A 19993-nucleotide genomic window follows, 5' to 3' on the forward strand; every position below is an offset into this window, starting at 1 on the left:
CCACTGGTTTGTGGTCCTTTGTTATGGAAGCCCTAGGAAACAAATACAGTTGACTTGCCCAGTAACACACAGTGGATGAATGCCAAAGAATGCACTGGCGTATGCTGCGTTCTGTTGAGTCGTGTGGCAGTTGTGAGCTACATATAGGATTAGCACATAGTTTCTGGAGTCAGACTGGGTTCAAGTCCAGGCGCCACAGTCACCCTGTCCCCTCGGGCCAGTTACTTAGACTTGGGTGAGTTAACTTCTCTGTACCCCCAATTCATCCATTTGGGTGTGTTGCACTCAGAGCACCAATTGCATAGACATGTGAGGTTTACACGTACAAACTCTTAAATGGTGTCTGGTGTCGAGTAAATGCTCAGTTTTGTGGTTACTGTTACGGTGTCTCCCTGGGCCACATTTGAGGTCCATGACGGATACCAGGAGCCCTCTTTTACTCATGCTTGTGTCCTCAATGGGGCCACTGTGATGGGCACATGAAAAGAGCTCAAAAGATGCTTGCTGAGTTGTACTGGAGTCTATGAGGGATGCTACTTTTAGTTCCAATAAGGTGGGAGTGTGGAGTTAGCCCAAACGGGGGCTCTCCTGGTGAGGTCGGTCCTCTGAGGGCCACCTGTCTGCAGCTCATGCCGGAGACAGTAACTGACTGCTGATGCTGGGGAGGAAGGTATGTCACCAGGTCAGTGAGACACCGTTCTCCGTGGAACTGGCCCTACCGAGAGCCCATCATTTCTAATGGACTAAAGGAGCTGGTGCCTTTAAATTCCAGAGAAAGGGAAGAAAAAGCACTTTAGTTTCAGTCCGTGTTCTCCATTAGACACCCTTCAGGTGTTAGCAATATTATGCCACAATTTCATTATCCATTAAAGCCAGGTAATAATAAGTACACAAAGGTATTTGGAGCCTATTGATGTTAATGAAAGAGATCAATCTAATTCAGAATGTGTGCGTGGAGAGCTCCTTGGAGATGGAATAGGCCCCAAGGTCAGCCTCTAATCACCTCCTTGATGGTAGACCCCACCAGTACTCAATTTTGCATGACCGTCTTTATGACATAGTTGGAATTTTTGACGCCCAGACTCACGCTTCATACAGAAGCCCATCTTCCTCCTCTCCCAAGCCCCTCCCAACATTCCCAATTCAGAAAGAACAGGAAAGTTCGTGCCATCTAAGTAAGATTCTTGCACAGGAGTGAGAGTTTCTTGGATCTGGACCCTGGGTCAGGCTGGATGAGCAGAAAGTCCATGATTCCAGGGATAATTGAGTGACCCTGGAAAGATTTCTAGGACTCTAAATTCTCTTTCTCCTCTCTCTCTCGATCTGGTGGAGCTCAGAAAGATCTTCTGTCAAGTTTATGAGCTGCATTCAATGGATATCTCCACAAAACTACTCTACCCTAATCTAGAAAGGAAAACTATGTCAGAGAAGGAGGATAGATGAGGCACCCTTCTTTCTCAAATGGCCCTCTGCATTTTCCCAGGAGTCCCCTGGACGGCCGCCACCTCCTGCCTGCACAGACATCTCGCTCCGCGTGAGGATATCTGAGGGTTGGGCTCACTTTAGCTCCTACAGCTGTCCACCCTCTTCCATTAAAATGAATTCTCACATTTTATTCCCACCTCCTCCCACTTCTACCCTCATTATTAAAAAACCCAAAAAACAAAAAGCTGCCATATAGAAATCAAATGCTCACCCTGCTGTTTCTGGGAACCAGCACCTCCGATAATATAGTGGAGGTAAGCTCCCCTCCTAAGGCTGCTAGATCGGAGCCAGGCTGCACACAGACATCCCTGTAGGCCGAAGGGCCTGTGCTCTGGGTCGCCTGTGGAATGCAGCCTGACTCCAGAGTGTTAGCAGTGCCCTCTGATAAACAGTACATGTCCCGGAGCCAGCAGATCTGATTGCCCATTAGCCAGAACCAACAAGGCATCCTGAGCATTGGATTTAGTATCAATGGCAACATTGTACATCAGGCCCAGAGTGACAACATGTTTAGAACAGATCATTTTTCCTCCTGCCTGCCCGGACTTGTCTCCAAGCCCCTGCTGGGTAGCCTGGACAGGGATATAGCACATGATTAGATTAAGAGGGGGATGGCCCTTTGCTGTCAGGACCCTAGTAGACCCAAGGTTGGCATGGAACCGGGCTCTGAATTTCACATCATTGCCCAAGGGCTATTGAAGGACACCAGGACACCTCAGTTGTTAACTTCAGAGTAGGATGACTGATACAGAGTAAGAGAACGTAAGCCTAGCCACGGTACACATAGCAGGGGTGGGGAGGCACGGAGGCCGCGAGATGTCGAGGGAGACAGAGAACTGGGATAGTCACTGAATCTACTTTAAGTCTGTTCAGAGTTGTAGAACCATTGCTGAGTCTGGCTCCCTGCCCTATGAAACATGATCTATGACTCTACTCAGGGTTCTTTCCTCCTTTGTTCCAGAGGGCCAGGGTGGAAGCCAGCCCTGCAAAGGGAAAAGCTCCAAAAGCATGAAATCCTACCGATGCCCACCTCTAGCCTGCCTCCATTCACACACTGTAAATGGAGAAGCATGGCAGTGAACAGAGCAGAGGAGTGGGATCGTTGCTCCTGAGATGCAGGGAAGCTTCTCCTTTCCTTCAACAATCTTTTATATCTCTGTCCGTTATATTTAAAATGGAGCTACTACATAGAAAACCTTTTGCGACTATTGAGAAGACAAATTAATATTCAGGGTGAGGGGTGACATGTAACCACAGATAATCCCTGCTTTATGGAAAGTGTGTGTGTGTGCGCGCGCGCGCGTGCACTCCTGTTTATCTGCCCTGTCTCTTGCCTTTGTTTGTCTCCTTCGTGCAGTGTAGGTAATGGTGTGTGCAGCGTTCTCCGGAGTGCTTGGTGGGTGACTGTGTTCCACCTTGCACGTGCTACCCCCTCACATTTCCCTTTAATGCTCTCCATTATTCGGGCTGCATTAATAATGTTTGTGGGCTGATATCTTTAAAATTAATGAGGTGTTTACTCTTAGCCAAGAAACTCATTGAAATTAAAAAAGCTTTCTTTTCTTCCCCTCCTTTTCTCTTGCTTAAAAAAAGGTGGACAAACAAGCCACAGTGCTAGCTTTGCTAAAAACCAAGCAGCACAGGGAAACACCCAAACCCCACCACTAGGAAGGTATGAGTTGCGAATAGTTAGTTATACATGTGTCAGGTTCAAACCACAGCTATTTCTAGGAGCCCCTAATTTAACCAGAGCTTTGCTAGAAAGCTACATAGAACACCTACAAACAATGGAGGGGCATCTGTGACCTCAATAATAGCTTATTTCAATACCACCCTCTCTTAGCATATAATTATCCAGCATAACCATAGTACCTAGTCTAGTCTGAATTTTCCTTCTTATTCAAGAGGTTTGTTTCCAGCAGAATTCATCTTGTGTTTAATCCTGACCTGTCTGTAGGCTCTATTTTTCAATCAGAAACATTATCTGGCATGAAGGACTCCACCCCACCCAACTACCACTACCACTAGCTGACTTGGTACAGAAAAGCAGAAATGAATACTAATCATGGGTCTACCAGTTGCAGGAACTTGCTGCAAACCACTTATCAGGACAATTTGCCAGAAACGCCAGGAAGGGAGAATGGCTCCCTCTGGAGTGTAAACCAGCAGGCTTCACTGTCCTGCATCCACCTCCCAAGCTCCTGCAGAACACATTTCCCCATGACAGGGCAGCCAAGAGCATCCCTGGTGGTGCCTCTGAGAAGTCTGGCTTCTCACTGCGTTGTTTCAGAGCAGTTCTCTCTGATCCAGGAACCACCAGTGGGCTCCAAGGGCCCTGCAGGTGATTTGTTAGCTAATTGCTCAAGATAGTCAAGTGAATAATGATAATTTTATACATTTGTATCTGGAATTAATAATTGACTCACTTAAAAACAGGACAATAATGTTGTAGAGACACTTCTCCCAATTTTTTGTTGTTGTCGTATGTGGGTTTTCTTTTTTTGCCCTCTCCGTAGCAATTAGGACTGAGGATGTTAGTATGTACCGAAAGGCCTGAGGACACCTGCTATGGTGGGTGGTTCAGGTGCCTGAAAACCATTCTTTTTATACCCACATAGGGACTATCTACAGCAGGAGTCCAGGACCTGTGACTGAATCTCTGGTCTGTGAAATGCCGTCATGCAAGAGGATGTCCAGAGCCACCAGAGTCATCTGTTCTTGGATGATAACGAGTGAGAACATGTGACAGAGCAGAGAACTCCTCAGCCCAACACAGAAGGCCCAAGACTGCAGAGAAGTGGGGCAGCAGGGACAGGGAGGGGTAGGACCTACATTAAACTGAATCTGGGCAAAATCTCCAGCGCTGCTCTGCAGGATGCTGTATGTTGAGGACACAGAGAGAAGTTCCCACTCACTGTCATTCAAAAATTCCTTCTTGTCATGCTTAATGTCTTCTCTGCTCCTGAGGAAGGCCAGGTTGACATCTTGCACTGAAAACAACATGAACGAGTGACTTCCCCACAGAGGGAGGCCTCGATAATAACCCACTTTTCCAACTTCCAGTTCTTCCTTTTACCCCTGCCCCCACGTGTACAGTCTCACTGAGATAGGGTTCAATATAACCATTTTGAATTAGGGATAGAGATGTGGAATAAAATCTTTCTAGCAGCAAAAACAAAACCAAGAACAAAACCCAGTTGTGAATTTACGGTTTGTATTCCATTATCCATAGAGGGCTGGCCCTGGTCCTATGACTTCTCTAACCTTCTCAGTGGCAGCAGAGGTCGAATATTGTATTCCCAAACCAACTGCAGCAATGAGCTGGGCACAACACTATACTTGGTCTGAATTACAACAGGAGCCAAATAACTATAAGAAGAGATTTAGATTTGTAAAGAGTCAATTATGTGCAAGAATAAAATGCACCTGATGGATGGCACGACAGAATCTCACCTGTGTGTGCCAACCCAGCACAAATGTGTCTCCCACTAGCAGACCATGCCTCTTGCGGTTTACCTGTGTGCAGGACACTACTGAAGGTCAGGCTGCAGTTCTGGATGTCAAATGGAAACGCGTAGGTCTCTAAACCGCACGTAGAAACCACCTGGATAGGCTTAGAGTTCTTAATGGTCCCAGATGAGTTCACATAGACATATGGAAGGTCGGGTGATCCTTCAATGTCCACACTATGGAAACACAAGAGACCTCGCTGTTACAGAGAGGGCCTTCATCATTTCAGTCCACAAACAGAACTGATTATGAGGCGGTAGTGACCATGATACCCAGGACTTGCCTAGAAGTGCAAATACAGAATCACATTTCCCATGACATAATTCAGATGGACTCAGTAATCACAGTCTCAAAAGTTAATTCACTTGCTACTCTTGTAACACAGACATAATCCATGAGTAACCTCAAGCATTTGTAATCAAATCTGTATCTTAAATGATGTCAAATCATGGTACTTCTAACTTGGATATTCCCAACACCGTGATCCTTTTCAAGCTAAGAACAACTGGCCTGAATAGTCCAAGCAGTTTTAAACCCCATGGAAATACACGCCAGCACACTTACAGCTCATTAATGATGATGTCAGGGGCCCAGATGTCACTTAGAGGAAGAGAGATCTCTCTAATCTCATCAAACATGCTGGGGGTCCAGGATAAAAACTCATCATCCCAAACCTGTTAGGAGTAGCCAGAAAAGAAATTTATCAAAAAGGGGCAATGTCAGTCTCACCAAAGAACTGAAGAGGGATTTGGATGAATAACCCAACTGATCTGCTTGTTGGCACTGTTAGGGGAGAGGACTTTCCTCCCAGCTCCTAAAGATGGTGCCTCAACCAGAAACCATGACCGTATATCTTACATAGATTCTAATAAATTAGGTCTGTTGCAGATCTAAGAAGCTAAGTTGCAAACACAAAGAAAATGTCTATTCCTTAGAATAATTACATTTTGCAACCGATTAAGATCAAGAGTCCAGCATGCATGGAAGGAAACATCATTTACCTCCTGGTACCATATACTTGTCTTTAATTTTTGGTTCTGTGCATCCTGCAAAGCAAAAAGAAAATCTGTACCAAATCTTAGAATGTCAATAAATCAAAATCCAATTCAATACTATGATAATTCAGAGAAAAAAAATCAAATCTAACTAAAAATGCTGATTTTAAAAGCATTGCCTTGACTCTTCAAATCTGAGTATTCTTGGTTCCTATTTATTACTCATGCCTGGCACTATGAACTTTACTATAGTATCTATGACAAAATGGCACTATGACTACACCTGACATCTTGAATGATTTGCTAATCCCTTTCCTACCCTAATTAGTTACTCTGCCATTAATCAAACTAAAAAATGACATGTAGCCTTAGCCAATTCTGGGATAAAAAGATGGGACCAAGCTTCTATTTATTTTTTTTAAAGATTTTATTTATTTATTTGACAGAGAGAGAGACACAGCGAGAGAGGAAACACAAGCAGGGGGCAGGGGGTGGGAGAGGGAGAAGCAGGCTTCCCGTGGAGCAGGGAGCCCGATGTGGGGCTTGATCCCAGGATCTCGGGATCATTACCTGAGCCAAAGGCAGACGCTTAATCAACTGAGCCACCCAGGTGCCCCCCCAAGCTTTTATTTGCAATCAAGATATTATTCATAATATTTCAATGAGTGTTCTCTCAACTGCTCCTGGCAGCCATTCCTGTTAAGTTACCTTATGTTTGGATTTCTCTGCTTATCAAACAGACTGAATGAGCTTAATGTAAATGAAGTGTATTTTTGATGATATAAATAGACAAGATTTCCCCATGTCCGCGATGAGTGAGTAATTTTTTTAAAAGACCCCTAAGAATAACAAACAAAAAAGGAACCCCCTCCTTACTAATTTTTTCATATCTCCTCTAGTAAAGAGCATTCTAAAACTACTATCTTCTTAGGAATTGAAAGGAATATCTCACACCATATACAAACGTTAACTCATTAACTCAAAATGGACCATAAACCTAAATGTAAGAGTTTAAACTGTAAAACTCTTAGAAGAAAACATAAGAGGGGTGCCTGGGTGGCTCAGTCAGTTGGGCAGCTGACTCTTGGTTTCGGCTCAGGTCATGATCTCGGGGTCCTGGGACAGAGCCCTGTGCCAGGCTCCACACTCAGTAGGGAGTCTGTTTGAGATTCTCTCCCTCTCCCTCTGCCCCTCCCCCCACTCGTGTGTGCACACTCTCTCTGTCTCAAATAAATAAATAAATATTTTTTTAAAAAAGGAAGAAAACAAAGTAAATCTTCATGACTTTGAATTAGGCACTTGTCCCTTAGATATGACACCATAACCACCGGCAACCAAAGAAAAAGTAAATGGGACTTCATCAAAATGAAAAACTCTTGTGCTTTAAAGGACATCATCAAGAAGTAAAAAAACAACCCACAGGATGGAAATAATATCTGCAGATCATTTATCTGATAAGGAGTTAATATCCAGAATAAAGAATTTCTACAAATTAAAACAAAACAATGACCCTATTTCAAAATGGATATTTCTCCAAAGTAGATATACAAATGGATGATAAGCACATGAAAAGATGCTCAACATCACTGTTATGGACCAAATTATGTCCTTCCAAAATTCATATATGACTAAATTTAGACTTTGAAGGACTTTGAAGAGGTAACTAAGGTTACAGGAAGAAATCAGCCATCCGCATGCCAGGAAGAGAGCTCTCACCAGGAATCTAATTGGCTAGAACTTTGATCTTGGACTTGCCAGCCTCTAGAACTGTGAGAAATAGAGTCTATGGTATTTGTTATGGCAGTCCAAGCTGGCTAATACAATCACTAATCATTAGGGAAATGCAAATCAAAACCACAGTGAAATACCACTTCACTCTCATTAAGATGGCTACTAAAACAAAACAAAACAAAACAAAATCAAACAAAAGCAGAAAATAAGTGTTGGTGAAGATGTAAAGAAATTGAAATCCTTGTGCACTACTGGTGGGAATATAAAATGGTACAGCTGCTATGGAAAATAGTGGCAGTTCCTAAAAACTTAAAAATAGAATTACCATATGGTCTAGCAATTCCATTCTTTGGTATAAATCCAAAAGAACTGAAAGCAGAGACTCAGTTATTTGTACACCCATGTTCAGAGCACCATTATTCACAATAGCCAAGGGGTGGAAGCAACCCAAGTGTCCATCAAAGATGAATACATAAGCAAAATGTGGTATATACATACAACGTAATATTATGCAGGCTTAAAAGGGAAAGAAATTCTGACACATGCTACAACATGAATTAACCTTGAGGTGACACCACTTCCTTCCAAGTTTTACCAGCTGAGAGATTCTGAAATAGATAATGTTTTTAAAATCAGCATTTTTTAGTTAGATTTGATTTTCTTCCTCTGAACTGTCATGCTGTTGAACAGGGCTTTGATTTACTGACAATGTAAGATGTGGTGTCTGTCTCCCCGACTAAAGCACAAAGGGCTCTGTTCTAGGCTTAGCTGCCATCGATGAGGGTTCCCCACAAATGGGGGGGGAAACCAGGTTCAAAATGCCATTTGTATTACTGGAAAGCATAGCTTGTAACTATTCTTTCACAACAAATATACCTTTACATCTATGAAATGTCCTGATCAGTTTTTTTGTTTTTTTGTTTTTAATCTCTATCACACCACGTCGTGAATGCGTCACTGACTCAGTCATGGTGGGGGAGACTATTATTTTACCCAGTTGATTCTTATTAACTGCCATGTTGATGCCTTAGCTCGTTCTTCTCTTCCTGCCCATTGCTTTGTCATGCTACATGTAACAAGTGTTAAGAATTTTTTTCTAGTATATTAGGGGGTTTCTGGGAGGATTTGTCATTCAGCCCTAAAGAACACAATGTCAAAAAGGAGTTTGAGGCTAAAACTGAAATCTTTTTTTTTTTTTTTTGTCAAAGGAAACAAGTTTTTCAATGCCAGCTGGTGAACATAATTGGTTCTCTGGTGGCATTATTCACAGCTTTTCCCTCTGTGTATCTCTCTCTCTCTCTCTTTTTTCTTTAGATACCTTCCATCTTGCTTGTTAAAAGCAAAGGATATTTCAGAGAATTGGAATTCATTAGTCTTCCTAACAGAGGGAGTCTATTTAGATCTAAATTGGTGGTTAGCAAATATACAGATAATTCCCGCACATTCTTATTTATCTTTCCCAGTTCCGAAGACTATAGAAACAGATGCCTCAACGTCTGGCTGGGAGGCTCTAGTCAATGGACTGGAATACAAAGGTATCTGGGATTCGGAATTGACAAAATTCAATAGAAACAAATTGAAACTCTTCACTGTTGAGTAGACTATCTCTATAATCACATTTCCCTAAGGTACTCATAATACCCAGAAATTCTAAGACAAGACTGTAGTCTTTCATATAAACAAAACAGGAGGCAAAACATCATAATGGAAGCGAGGTGCCGTGGTGAAAGAAGTGCTGAAACTCCTCCCTCCAGAAAAAAGTTGCTGGCAGATGCACCCAATAAGTTATCTGTTCACACGGGGGGTACCCTTGTCTCATTCTGTGCACGATTTCATCAAGTCCTTCAAAACCAGCCCTACCTCCACAATGAACTTTGGGCTTAGCCCTGCTGAATGTACTAGAGACGTTTGCAAGGCATATTAGACTATCCTAATCAATTAATTGCTTGACAGATATCTAGCCAGTGTCTTTGAAGTAAGATACGCTGCGCTGCAGATTGTGGGAAATATGAACATGAGTAAGCAAGCCCTTCCCTCAAGCAGCTTATTAATAAATTAGGGTATGGGACATTTTAACAAATAACTCTGTGTCTTAAGAAATATATAGACTTCAGTGGATTTAAAGAAAGGAGACATGGTTGTCAGCTTGCAGACTTGAGGGAAATCTCTTTTGGGAACTGAGATTTGAAGGACTGTAATATTTTGCAGATGGAGAATGAAGACAAAGACATTCAGTGGAGGAAACAGCATACAGGCAGGAGACAACAAGGGGTTGGTTTCATTGTAGTATTGAGGGGATAAGGCTAACGCAGCAGACAGGGATAAAACTAGAGGGATAGAATTTGAGATTTTTCCAGATTTCTGAAGGAAAGTCTGCCAAATTCAATAAGACAGTATTACCGTCTAATGTATTCTAGTAAAAAAATTGTATATTCCATGCCAGTGGAGAAAACATGTCTTTGAAAAAATAATGGTGTTCTCCTTAACTACTGTAATGAGTCTGGTTTTATTTTCTTTTATCAGGATAGAAAGAAAGAGATAAAAAAATATCAATTTGATATAGTTGTTCTAAGGGGAAAATATTAACATAGAAACTTTGCTCCTTTTCGATAGTTATCTCCAAATAGTCCTCGAGAGGAAAGCCTGAGCAATTCTACTTTATCTTAATCAATAGGAAGTAGAAAGTGGCAGGATGAGGATAGACCTGAAGGTAGTCTTATTCCCTTACTCAAAGTTGATCATATGCATGTCCTGGGGTTTTACATGACATGGCTCATATCATGTGGCTTTATTCAAATCATGCTATTCCCATTATACAATGTCTGATAAACAATGCCGTCATAATAACCCACTGACAACTAGCAAGGACTAATATTCCCTAAGTATATGAAGATATAGCCCCAGGAAATTAACTCTCAAAAATTTTAGTTCAATATCCAAATACAGAGGAAATTGAAGGGAGTTCTTCTGTTGAAGCTTATGTAGGACCAGGCCTTTGGAGTAGGGGTGGATATTTCCTGGCATCTAATTAAATATTTTCTAGGATCTTAGATCTAGTACTTTTGCGAAAACAGATTTTTTGTGTATCACTTAAGTGTTCCTGTTTACAAAGAAATAATGATTAGGGATTTATCTGAGCTGGAGGAAAGGGATGTTAAAATAATTTGTGGGGCGCCTGGGTGGCTCAGTCGGTTAAGCCGCTGGCTCTTGATTTCGGCTCAGGTCATGATCCCGGGGTGGAGCCCTATGTCAGGCTCCGTGCTCAGCAGGCAGTCTGCTTGAGGATTCTCTCTCCTTCTCCTTCTGCCCCTCCCCCTGCTTGCACGCATGCACTCTCTCTCTCAGATGAATAAATAAGTCTTTAAAATAACTTGTATCAGACAAAAAGAAAATTTAAACCCTGTTATATACTTTTAGTTTCAAATTATTTTTTTAATCAATTACAATGCCTAATTCTCAGTCAAAAAACCAGAGTCTATGATTCACAGCACAGCATTAGGATATTAACATAGAAAAATATCTCCATTTAAATAAATAAAGAGAAATTATTAAGTTATTTTAACAAAATACATTAAAATAATAACATTGTATTGTGGGGTGTATTATGTATGTAAATGTAAAATTGAAGAAAAAGTAGTACAAAGGACAGTGGAGCGGGGAAATGGAATTTTACTGTTGTAAGATTTGTACAGTTTATGTGAAGGGTAATAAGATTAATTCTAAGTACACTGTATTAAGTGAATGATGGATATGGAAATCCCTAAAACAACATCTAAAAAATAATACAGAAGGATGTTAAAAAGCCAACAGAAGAACTAAAGTCAAATATTAAAAAAAAATGTTTAATTTACCTAAAGTAAGGCAGCATAAAAGGAAAAGAAGAAGGAGAACAACAACAACAAAAACAGATGGGGCAACTGGAAAACACATAGCAAGATGGTATTGGTAAATGGACGAGATGCTTCAATTAAAACGCATAGATTGACGGGTTAAAAAAAAGCAACGCCCCAGAATACTGCTCAGCAATAAAACTCAATGAACTCAAGATATGCACAATGTGGGTGAACCTGAAGGGAATTACACCGAATGGAAAAACCTATCTCAAAGTTTACATACTGTCTGTTTGCATTTATAGAACATTCTCAAAATAACACAATTGCAATGATGGAGGAGAGACTTATTGGTTGCCAGTGGTTAGGGATAGGCGACAGGGACAGGGTTGTGGCTATAAAAGGGTAGAATCAGGCAGCCCTGTGGTGATGACTGTGTAGCTTGATGTGGTAGCAGTGGTTACAAAGCTACACATGTGATAAAGTGACATACACACACGCACACACAAATGAATATATGTAAAACCGGAGAAATCTGAATAAGTTCTGTGGATTGAACCAATGTCAATGTTCTAGAACTGGAACTATACTACATTTGCCTAAGATGTTAACATCGGGGGACATTGGGTGAAGGGTGCATAGAATCTCCCTGTAAATTTATTTGCAACTTCCTGTAAATTTATAATTATTTCAAAATTAAAGTTACCCAACTATATGCTGCCTCCAGGAAATGACCTTGAATACAATGTCACACAGAGACTGAATATAAAAGGATGGCAAAACATACACCATGCAAGAAAACCTTCTCATACACCATGAGAAAAACTTCAAGAAAAGGATATTACCAGACATGAAGAGGGGTATTTAATAATATAAAAGGATCTGTTCATCAGGAAGACATGTAATTCTAAATGTATACTCACCTAATAACAGAGCAGAGAAATAGACAAAGCACAGTTATAGTTGGGGATTTTAACACTCCTCACTATGAAATTACTAGAACAACAAAAATTTAAAAAGTTAGAGAAGATTTTCAAACTATCAAACTTTGTATATTCCACGCCAGTGGAATTTGATATTTATGGAGTAGTACACCCTTCTATTTAACATTGTACTGGAGGTTGAAGCCAGTGCAAGAGACAGTAAAAGGAAATACAGGTAGAAAGAGTAGAGATAAAGAAGCAAAGCTATCTTTATTCACAGACAACATGATCTTCTATATAGAAAATCTGAAAGAGGGGCGCCTGGGTGGCTCAGTCATTAAGCGTCTGCCTTCGGCTCAGGTCATGATCCCAGGGTCCTGGGATCGAGCCCCACATCGGGCTCCCTGCTCGGTGGGAGGCCTGCTTCTCCCTCTCCCACTCCCCCTGCTTGTGTTCCCTCTCTCACTGTGTCTCTCTCTGTCAAATAAATAAATAAAATCTTAAAAAAAAAAAAAAGAAAGAAAATCTGAAAGAATCTACAAAAAGGCCTATAAAACTAATAAGAGATGGTAAGATCACAGGATCCAAGGCCAATACATACAAATCAACTATATTTTTGTATGCTAACCACAAAGAGATTCATTTTAAAGTACCATTTATAATAGTACCAAAAATGTGAAATACTTAGGGATACATTTAACCAAATATGTGTAAAACACTGACAATTACAAAATATTACTTGGAGAAATTAAAGAACTAAATACATGGAGAGCTAAGATACACTCATGGATTGTACAACTATTATTAAAATGTTGATTCTCTTCAAATTGATCTATAGATTTAATGTAATCCCAATAAAAATTCTAGCACTTTTTTAAAAATAGAAATTGATTCTAAAGTTTATATGGAAATGCAAAGGACCTAGAAGAGTCAAAATGATTTTGAAACAGAAGAAGTTTGGAAGACATACTCTAATTTCAAGACTTCTATAATGCTGCAGTAATTGAGACAGTGTGCTGGTGTCAGGTGAAACACTGATCAGTTGGATAGAATAGAGTCCAGAAAGAGACCCAAAATATATAAAGAACTCCTGCAACTCGATAAGATAATAAACACCACTATTTTTTAAATGGGTAAAAGATTTGAGCACTTTACCAAAAAAGATATCAATTGGCAAATTAGCACACAAACATTAAATGTGTCGCTAGTCTTTGGTGAAATGGAAGTTAAAAACTACAGAGAGTTATCACCACAAATCTACCAGAATGGTTAAAATTTAGAAACACTGACAATATCAAGTGCTGACAATCATGTGGAAGAACTGAAACTCTCATACATTGCAGGCGGAATGCAAAATGATGCAACCACTTTGGGAGGCAGTTTGGCAGTATCTTATAAAGTTAAACACAGGCTTATCATACAACTCAGCAATCCTACATCTAAGTATTTATCCAAGAGAAGTGAAAACATATGCAATTGTATATAGTGGCTTTACTCATGATTTCCCCACACTGGAAATAACCCACATGTCCAACACTGGGTAAACAGATAAACCAATTGCAGTACACACACCTGCACGATGGAACGCTACCAACTCTAGAGCAAAACATGTGTGATCTCCAAGGCACTGTGCCACATGCAAGAAGCCAAAACAAGGGTAAAATACTTTCTGGAAAGGCAAAACTCTAATGAGAAAGGTAAGATCACTGGTTGCCAAGTATTGGGGGTGGGTGGAGCAATCAGCTTTACAAAGTTGTTTCATTTTATGTAATTTATGTCTCAATTTTAAATGCTTCAAAATTTTGTAGGATATAGTTAAAGCAGTGCTTAAAGGGAAATTTACAATATAAATGCTAAAATTAGAAAGAGAAAGGTTTAAAATCAATAATCTTAGCTTCCACTTTAAGAAAGTAGGTAAAGGAAAACAATTTAAAAAAAGAAATTAAGTAAAGATAAGAGCAGATATTAGAGAAATAAACAACAGATAAAATTCAAAGTGATATTTGGTTCTTTGAAAAAAAATAAGTAAAACTGATAAAACTTTCACAATATTGGTCAAGGGAAAATAAGAGAAAACACAAATTACCCACAGGAGGATGAAAAAAGCAATATTATGAACAAACAAATTTGACAACTTGGATGAATAGATAGAATTCTTTGAAAAACCCAAATTATTAAAAGCAACACAAGATATCCAAGATCTATAAAGAACTTCTCAAACTTGACACCCAAAAAACAAATAATCAAGTCAAAAAATGGGCAGAAGACATGAACAAACACTTCTCAAAAGAAGACATACAAATGGCTAACAGACACATGAAAAAATGTTCATCATCATTAGCCATCAGGGAAATTCAAATCAAAACCACATTGAGATACCACCTTACACCAGTTAGAATGGCAAAAATTGACAAGGCAAGAAACAACAAATGTTGGAGAGGTTGTGGAGAAAGGGGAACCCTCTTAAACTGTTGGTGGGAATGCAAGTTGGTACAGCCACCTGGAAAACAGTGTGGAGGTTCCTCAAAAATTTAAAAATAGAACTACCTTATGACCCAGGAACTGCACTACTGGGTATTTACCCCAAAGACAAAGATGTAGTGAAAAGAAGGGCCATATGCACCCCAATGTTCATAGCAGAAATGTCCACAATAGCCAAACTGTGGAAAGAGCTGAGATGCCCTTCAATAAACGAATGGATAAGAAGACATGGTCCATATATACAATAGAATACTACTCAGCCATCAGAAAGGATGAATACCCAACTTTTGCATCAACATTATTAGGATGAATACCCAACTTTTGCATAAATAGATTATGCTAAGTGAAATAAGTCAAACAGAGAAAGTCAATTATCATATGGTTTCACTTATTTGTGGAACATAAGGAATAGCATGGAGGACATTAGAAGGAAGGGAAAAATGAAAGGGGTAAATCAGAGGGGGAGATGAACCATGAGAGACTATGACTCTGAGAAACAAATTGAGGGTTTTAGAGGGGAGGGGGGTGGGGGGATGGGTTAGCCTGGTGATGGGTATTAAGGAGGGCACGTTCTGCATGGAGCACTGGGTGTTATGCACAAACAATGAATCATGGATCACTACATCAAAAATTAATGATGTACTGTATGGTGACTAACATAACATAATAAAAAAAAGCAACACAAGAAGAAATAGAAAATTTGAACATCCTTAAACATGTTAATGAAATTAAATTCACATTTGAATAATTTCTCACCAAGAAAACTCCAATCCTAGATGGTTTTACTGGTGAATTCTATCAAACATTAAGAAAGAAAAATATCCATATTACACAACTCGTTCAGAAAATTGAAGAGGGAAGACATTTTAACAGTTTTTTAAGGCCAGCATAACCCTGATACCAAAACGAGACATGTACATTACAAAAAATAAAAATAAAAAATAAAAACCATTGCCCAATACTCTTCATTAACATAGATGCAATCTATATTAAGTAGGTATGTAAATCCAGAAATATATAAAAAAGGATAATATATTGAGATTAAGGGGTTTATCCTAGGAATGCAAGGACGTTTTAGCATTTGAAAATCAATCAAAGTACTTTACCCTATTAACTGCATAAAACAGAAAAATTATCTGATCATCCAAATAGATGGAGAAAAACATTAGATGTAATTCAATATACATTCATAATTTAAAAAAACAAAATAAAACTCTTAGTGTACAAGAAATAGGAAGGAACTTCCTCAATCTGAGAAAAAACACTGATAAAAAAGCTATAGCTGGGGGCGCCTGGGTGGCTCAGTCATTAAGCGTCTGCCTTCAGCTCAGGTCATGGTCCCAGGGTCCTGGGATCGAGCCCCGCATCGGGCTCCCTGCTCTGCGGGAAGCCTGCTTCTCCCTCTCCCACTCCCCCAGCTTGTGTTCCTTCTCTCGCTGTCTCTCTCTGTTAAATAAATAAATGAAATCTTAAAAAAAAAAAAAAAGCTATAGCTGAGATCATACCTAATAGTGAAAAATTTTCCCCTAAGAATGGGAATACCCAAGGATGTCTGCTCTCACCATTTCTGTTAAATTGTAGGAGGGGTCAGAGGCAATACAACATGACAATGAAAAAATAAAGAGTATAAACAGATTAGAAAGGAAGAAGTAAAACTATCTGCAGATGCCATGATTGTATGTGTAGACAATATTCACCCACAAAAAACCTGCTAAAATTAATAAGTGAATTTAACAAGACCACAGTATACAAAGTCAACAAGCAGAATTAATATTTCTCTATAATAATAACAAATAGAAAATAAAAAATTTCAAGTAATATTTATAGCAGCATCAAAAATACTTTGGGATACATTTAACAGAAATATGTGTAAAGCTTCTACATTGAAAATTATAAAACACTGCTGAAGACCCAAATAAATGGAGAGACATAATGTATTCAAGAACTGGAATATTCAATATTATTAAGATGTCAATTCTCCCCTAAATTACTCTGCAGATCCCATACCATTCTAAACAAACTCCCAGCAGTTTTTTTTAAAAAATAGAAACTGACAAGCTGATTATAAAATTTATGTAGAAATGCAAAGCACTTACACTGCCTGATTTCAAGAGAAATAGCCCAACATTTATCAGTCAATTTAATTTTCAACCAAGGCACCAAGCAATTCAATGGTGAAAGGAAAGCCTTTTCAACTCCTCTTTGAATGCAAAAAACAAAACACAAAAACAACAAAAACTTTGACCCATACCCCACACCATCACAAAGATTAATTTTTAATAGATCATAGGGCTAAATCTAAGGAGGTAAAAGCTATAAATCTTCTGGCAGAAAATACAGGAAAATACTTCTGTGAACCTGGAGTATCGAAGGTGTCTTAGTACCCAGAAAGCACTAACCACAACTAAAGAATTGATTTACAATGGACTTCGTTAAATTTTAAAATCTTTGTTCATCATAAGACCCATTAAGAGGATTAGTAGACAAGGCAGAGATTGGTAATAAACATTTGCAATGTAAAAATATGCCAATACATAAACAATGCCTGTAAGTCTATAATAAAAAGACCAACAACCCAGTAAAAAAAAAAAAAAAAAGGAAAAGACTTAAAAAGGTACTTCACAAAGAAAGATATGTAAGTAGCCAATAAGCACATGAAAAAGAATTCCTGGTCACTAGCCATCGGAGAAATTTAAAGTAAAACCTCAATGAAATACCATTACACCCTCAACAGAATGGCTAAAATTAAGAAGACTAATAACACCAAATACTGATGAGGATGTGGAGCAATGGAAACTCTCATAGCTGACTCGTGGGAGTGTAAAATATACAACGACTTTGTAAATCAGTCTGGCAGTTTCTTAATAAGGGTACACCTGTCTGAAGCAGTTATTCCAATTCTAGGTTTTACCTAAGAGAAATAAAAACATGTACATAAAAAGTCTTATATAGGAATGTTCATAGCAGCTTTATTAAGAATGTCCCAACACTGCAAACAACCCAAATGCCTATCAACATAAGAATGGATAAAGAGGGGCACCTGGGTGGCTCAGTGGGTTAAACGTCCGACTCTTAATTCCAGCTCAGGTCATGATCTCAGGGTTGTGAGACTGAGCCCCGTGTCCAGCTCTGCGCTGGGCGTGGAGCCTACTTAAGATTCTCTCTCTCCCTCTCCCTCTTCCCCTCCACCCGTCCCCAACCCCCTGCCCGCTTGCTCTTGTGCTCGCTCCCTAAAAAAAAAAGCATGGAAAAACAAAGCACGGTATAACCATAACCAAATACTGCTCATCAATAAAAAAGAAAAACCACTGATAAACACAACATGAGTGAACCTCAAAAACATGATGCTGAATGAAAAATCCAGACACAGTAGAGGGCACACAATAAAATGTCATTCATATGAAATTCTAGAAACGGCAAAAATAATCTATGATGAAAGCAATCGGAACAGTGTTTGTCTCTGTGGATGGAGGGATGGGATTGGCTGAGAAGTCAATAAGGGGCCTTCCTGGGGTGATGGAAATATTTGTTATATTGATAGGGGTGTGGATTCTATGGGTGCACCCAGTTATCAAACCTCATCAGACTGCATACTTAAGATCTGCGTATTTCAACATATGTATGTTATACCTCAATTAGAAAAAAAAAGTTTTGAGAAGTAAATCGAAAAAAATATTAAACTACATTAACAAACAAGTTAAGTAAAGTCTGTTCTTAAGAAAAATCAAAATAAATCTGGGACCTATTGATACTGAATTGTGATTAGTGATTAAGAAAAAAGGAGAAAGAGGAAGGAGGGATAAGCCATCATTTATGGAGGGCATACTAAGATCTCTGCTAACTGCTTTCCATGAATTCTCTCCTTTAATTTCCACAACAACCCACTTTCTAGATATAGAAGATAGTTTTATAAACAAATCTTCCCTCACCACCCTTAGCAAACACCTTGTATAAACTCAAGCACCAGGACCCTTTTTGCTCTTTTTCTCAATTTCAGGCAATAAGTGGTAGATGTTTTTCTTAAATCGACTACTATCCCTAAGAAATGTGAGCCAAAGGAAAAAAAAAAAATACCTATTACCATTTTTTGGTTTCAGCAAACTCATAAAATATGTAAAGTGGTCTATGACCACAATTTTTAAAATGTCTTAATTCCATAAAACTCCTATTTCTAGACGATCTGCCTCTCACATTGCAAGTCGGGGACTAGAAAGCATGATTTGCCTAATAAATGTTTTACCTCATGCTCACTGCTAACACGAGTCTAGTACAACTTCCCCACCAGCTCAACTAGGCTGCTGCATAAACAGCAGGGTTTTGTTTTTGTTTTGTTTTTTTTATAAAACAGATAGTTTTACAAAAGGGTAACAGGAATCAGAAAGGGTAAGACGGTCCTTACCACATCCAATATGGCACGGACAAACACATCCAGATACACCGTGGTGGCCTCAGTCCAGTCGTGAACCGGCCTCACTGCCTTGGGATATTTCTGTAGTAGCTGCTTGGTGAGACGATACAGAGCAGGATTCCTGGGATGAGGCATATCTATGGCTAGGATTTCTGAAAAACACAACTGTCATCATGAGGATGAAAATAAGAGGAGCTTAGCATCTTGAGATCTCAGGCTGTTCAAGACTTGGTGGCTCCTAGCAGAATACGGTTTTCAGCTTACTCCAAACTGCTGAAGTTCCCAGCCAGCTGGTGGGCTTTTTGGCAGATGCTTATTTAAAGTAAGCTGATGACCTGATTGCCCAATAGAGACAGCTCATGTGACAATAAATAAATCAATCCGATCTCCAAGGATCCAAACTGCACCTACAATTCTGTTTTCACAGCAATCATGAATCTTAGAGACAGAATCTTTTATTCCTGTATCACCCCCTCCTAATACACAGAAAAAAACCTTCCTATACACTTAGCCAAAAGTGATCTCTTCCTTGGATTTTTCTTTTGATTTTTTCCATTTGTAATTCAATAGTTAAATTGGAAATCCAAGCAGAAACATGGACAAACCAGTGAACCCAAAGATCTGTGTGGA

General features: G+C 39.4%; 1 protein-coding gene across 4 annotated transcripts in view; it reads right to left on the minus strand.

Moving 5' to 3' along the window:
- The window catches only part of HTR3B (5-hydroxytryptamine receptor 3B), a 51963-nt gene that overhangs the window by 9442 nt on the left and 22528 nt on the right, over positions 1–19993 (minus strand). For 2 of the 4 annotated variants that reach the window (XM_078058974.1, XM_078058973.1), the window contains 3 exons: positions 5560–5669; positions 5002–5171; positions 4318–4475 (listed from right to left, as the gene is read on the minus strand). In XM_078058974.1, the coding sequence (XP_077915100.1) occupies positions 4318–4475; positions 5002–5171; positions 5560–5633 (402 nt within the window). In that variant the 5' untranslated portion in view covers positions 5634–5669. Of the gene's footprint in view, positions 1–4317; positions 4476–5001; positions 5172–5559; positions 5670–5996; positions 6042–19354; positions 19513–19993 lie in introns of those variants that run through there. The other 2 variants (XM_078058971.1, XM_078058972.1) reach the window with 2 other exon arrangements.

This window comes from Halichoerus grypus, chromosome 11 (genome assembly GCF_964656455.1).
Source record: "Halichoerus grypus chromosome 11, mHalGry1.hap1.1, whole genome shotgun sequence".
Classification (NCBI taxonomy): Eukaryota; Metazoa; Chordata; class Mammalia; order Carnivora; family Phocidae; genus Halichoerus; species Halichoerus grypus.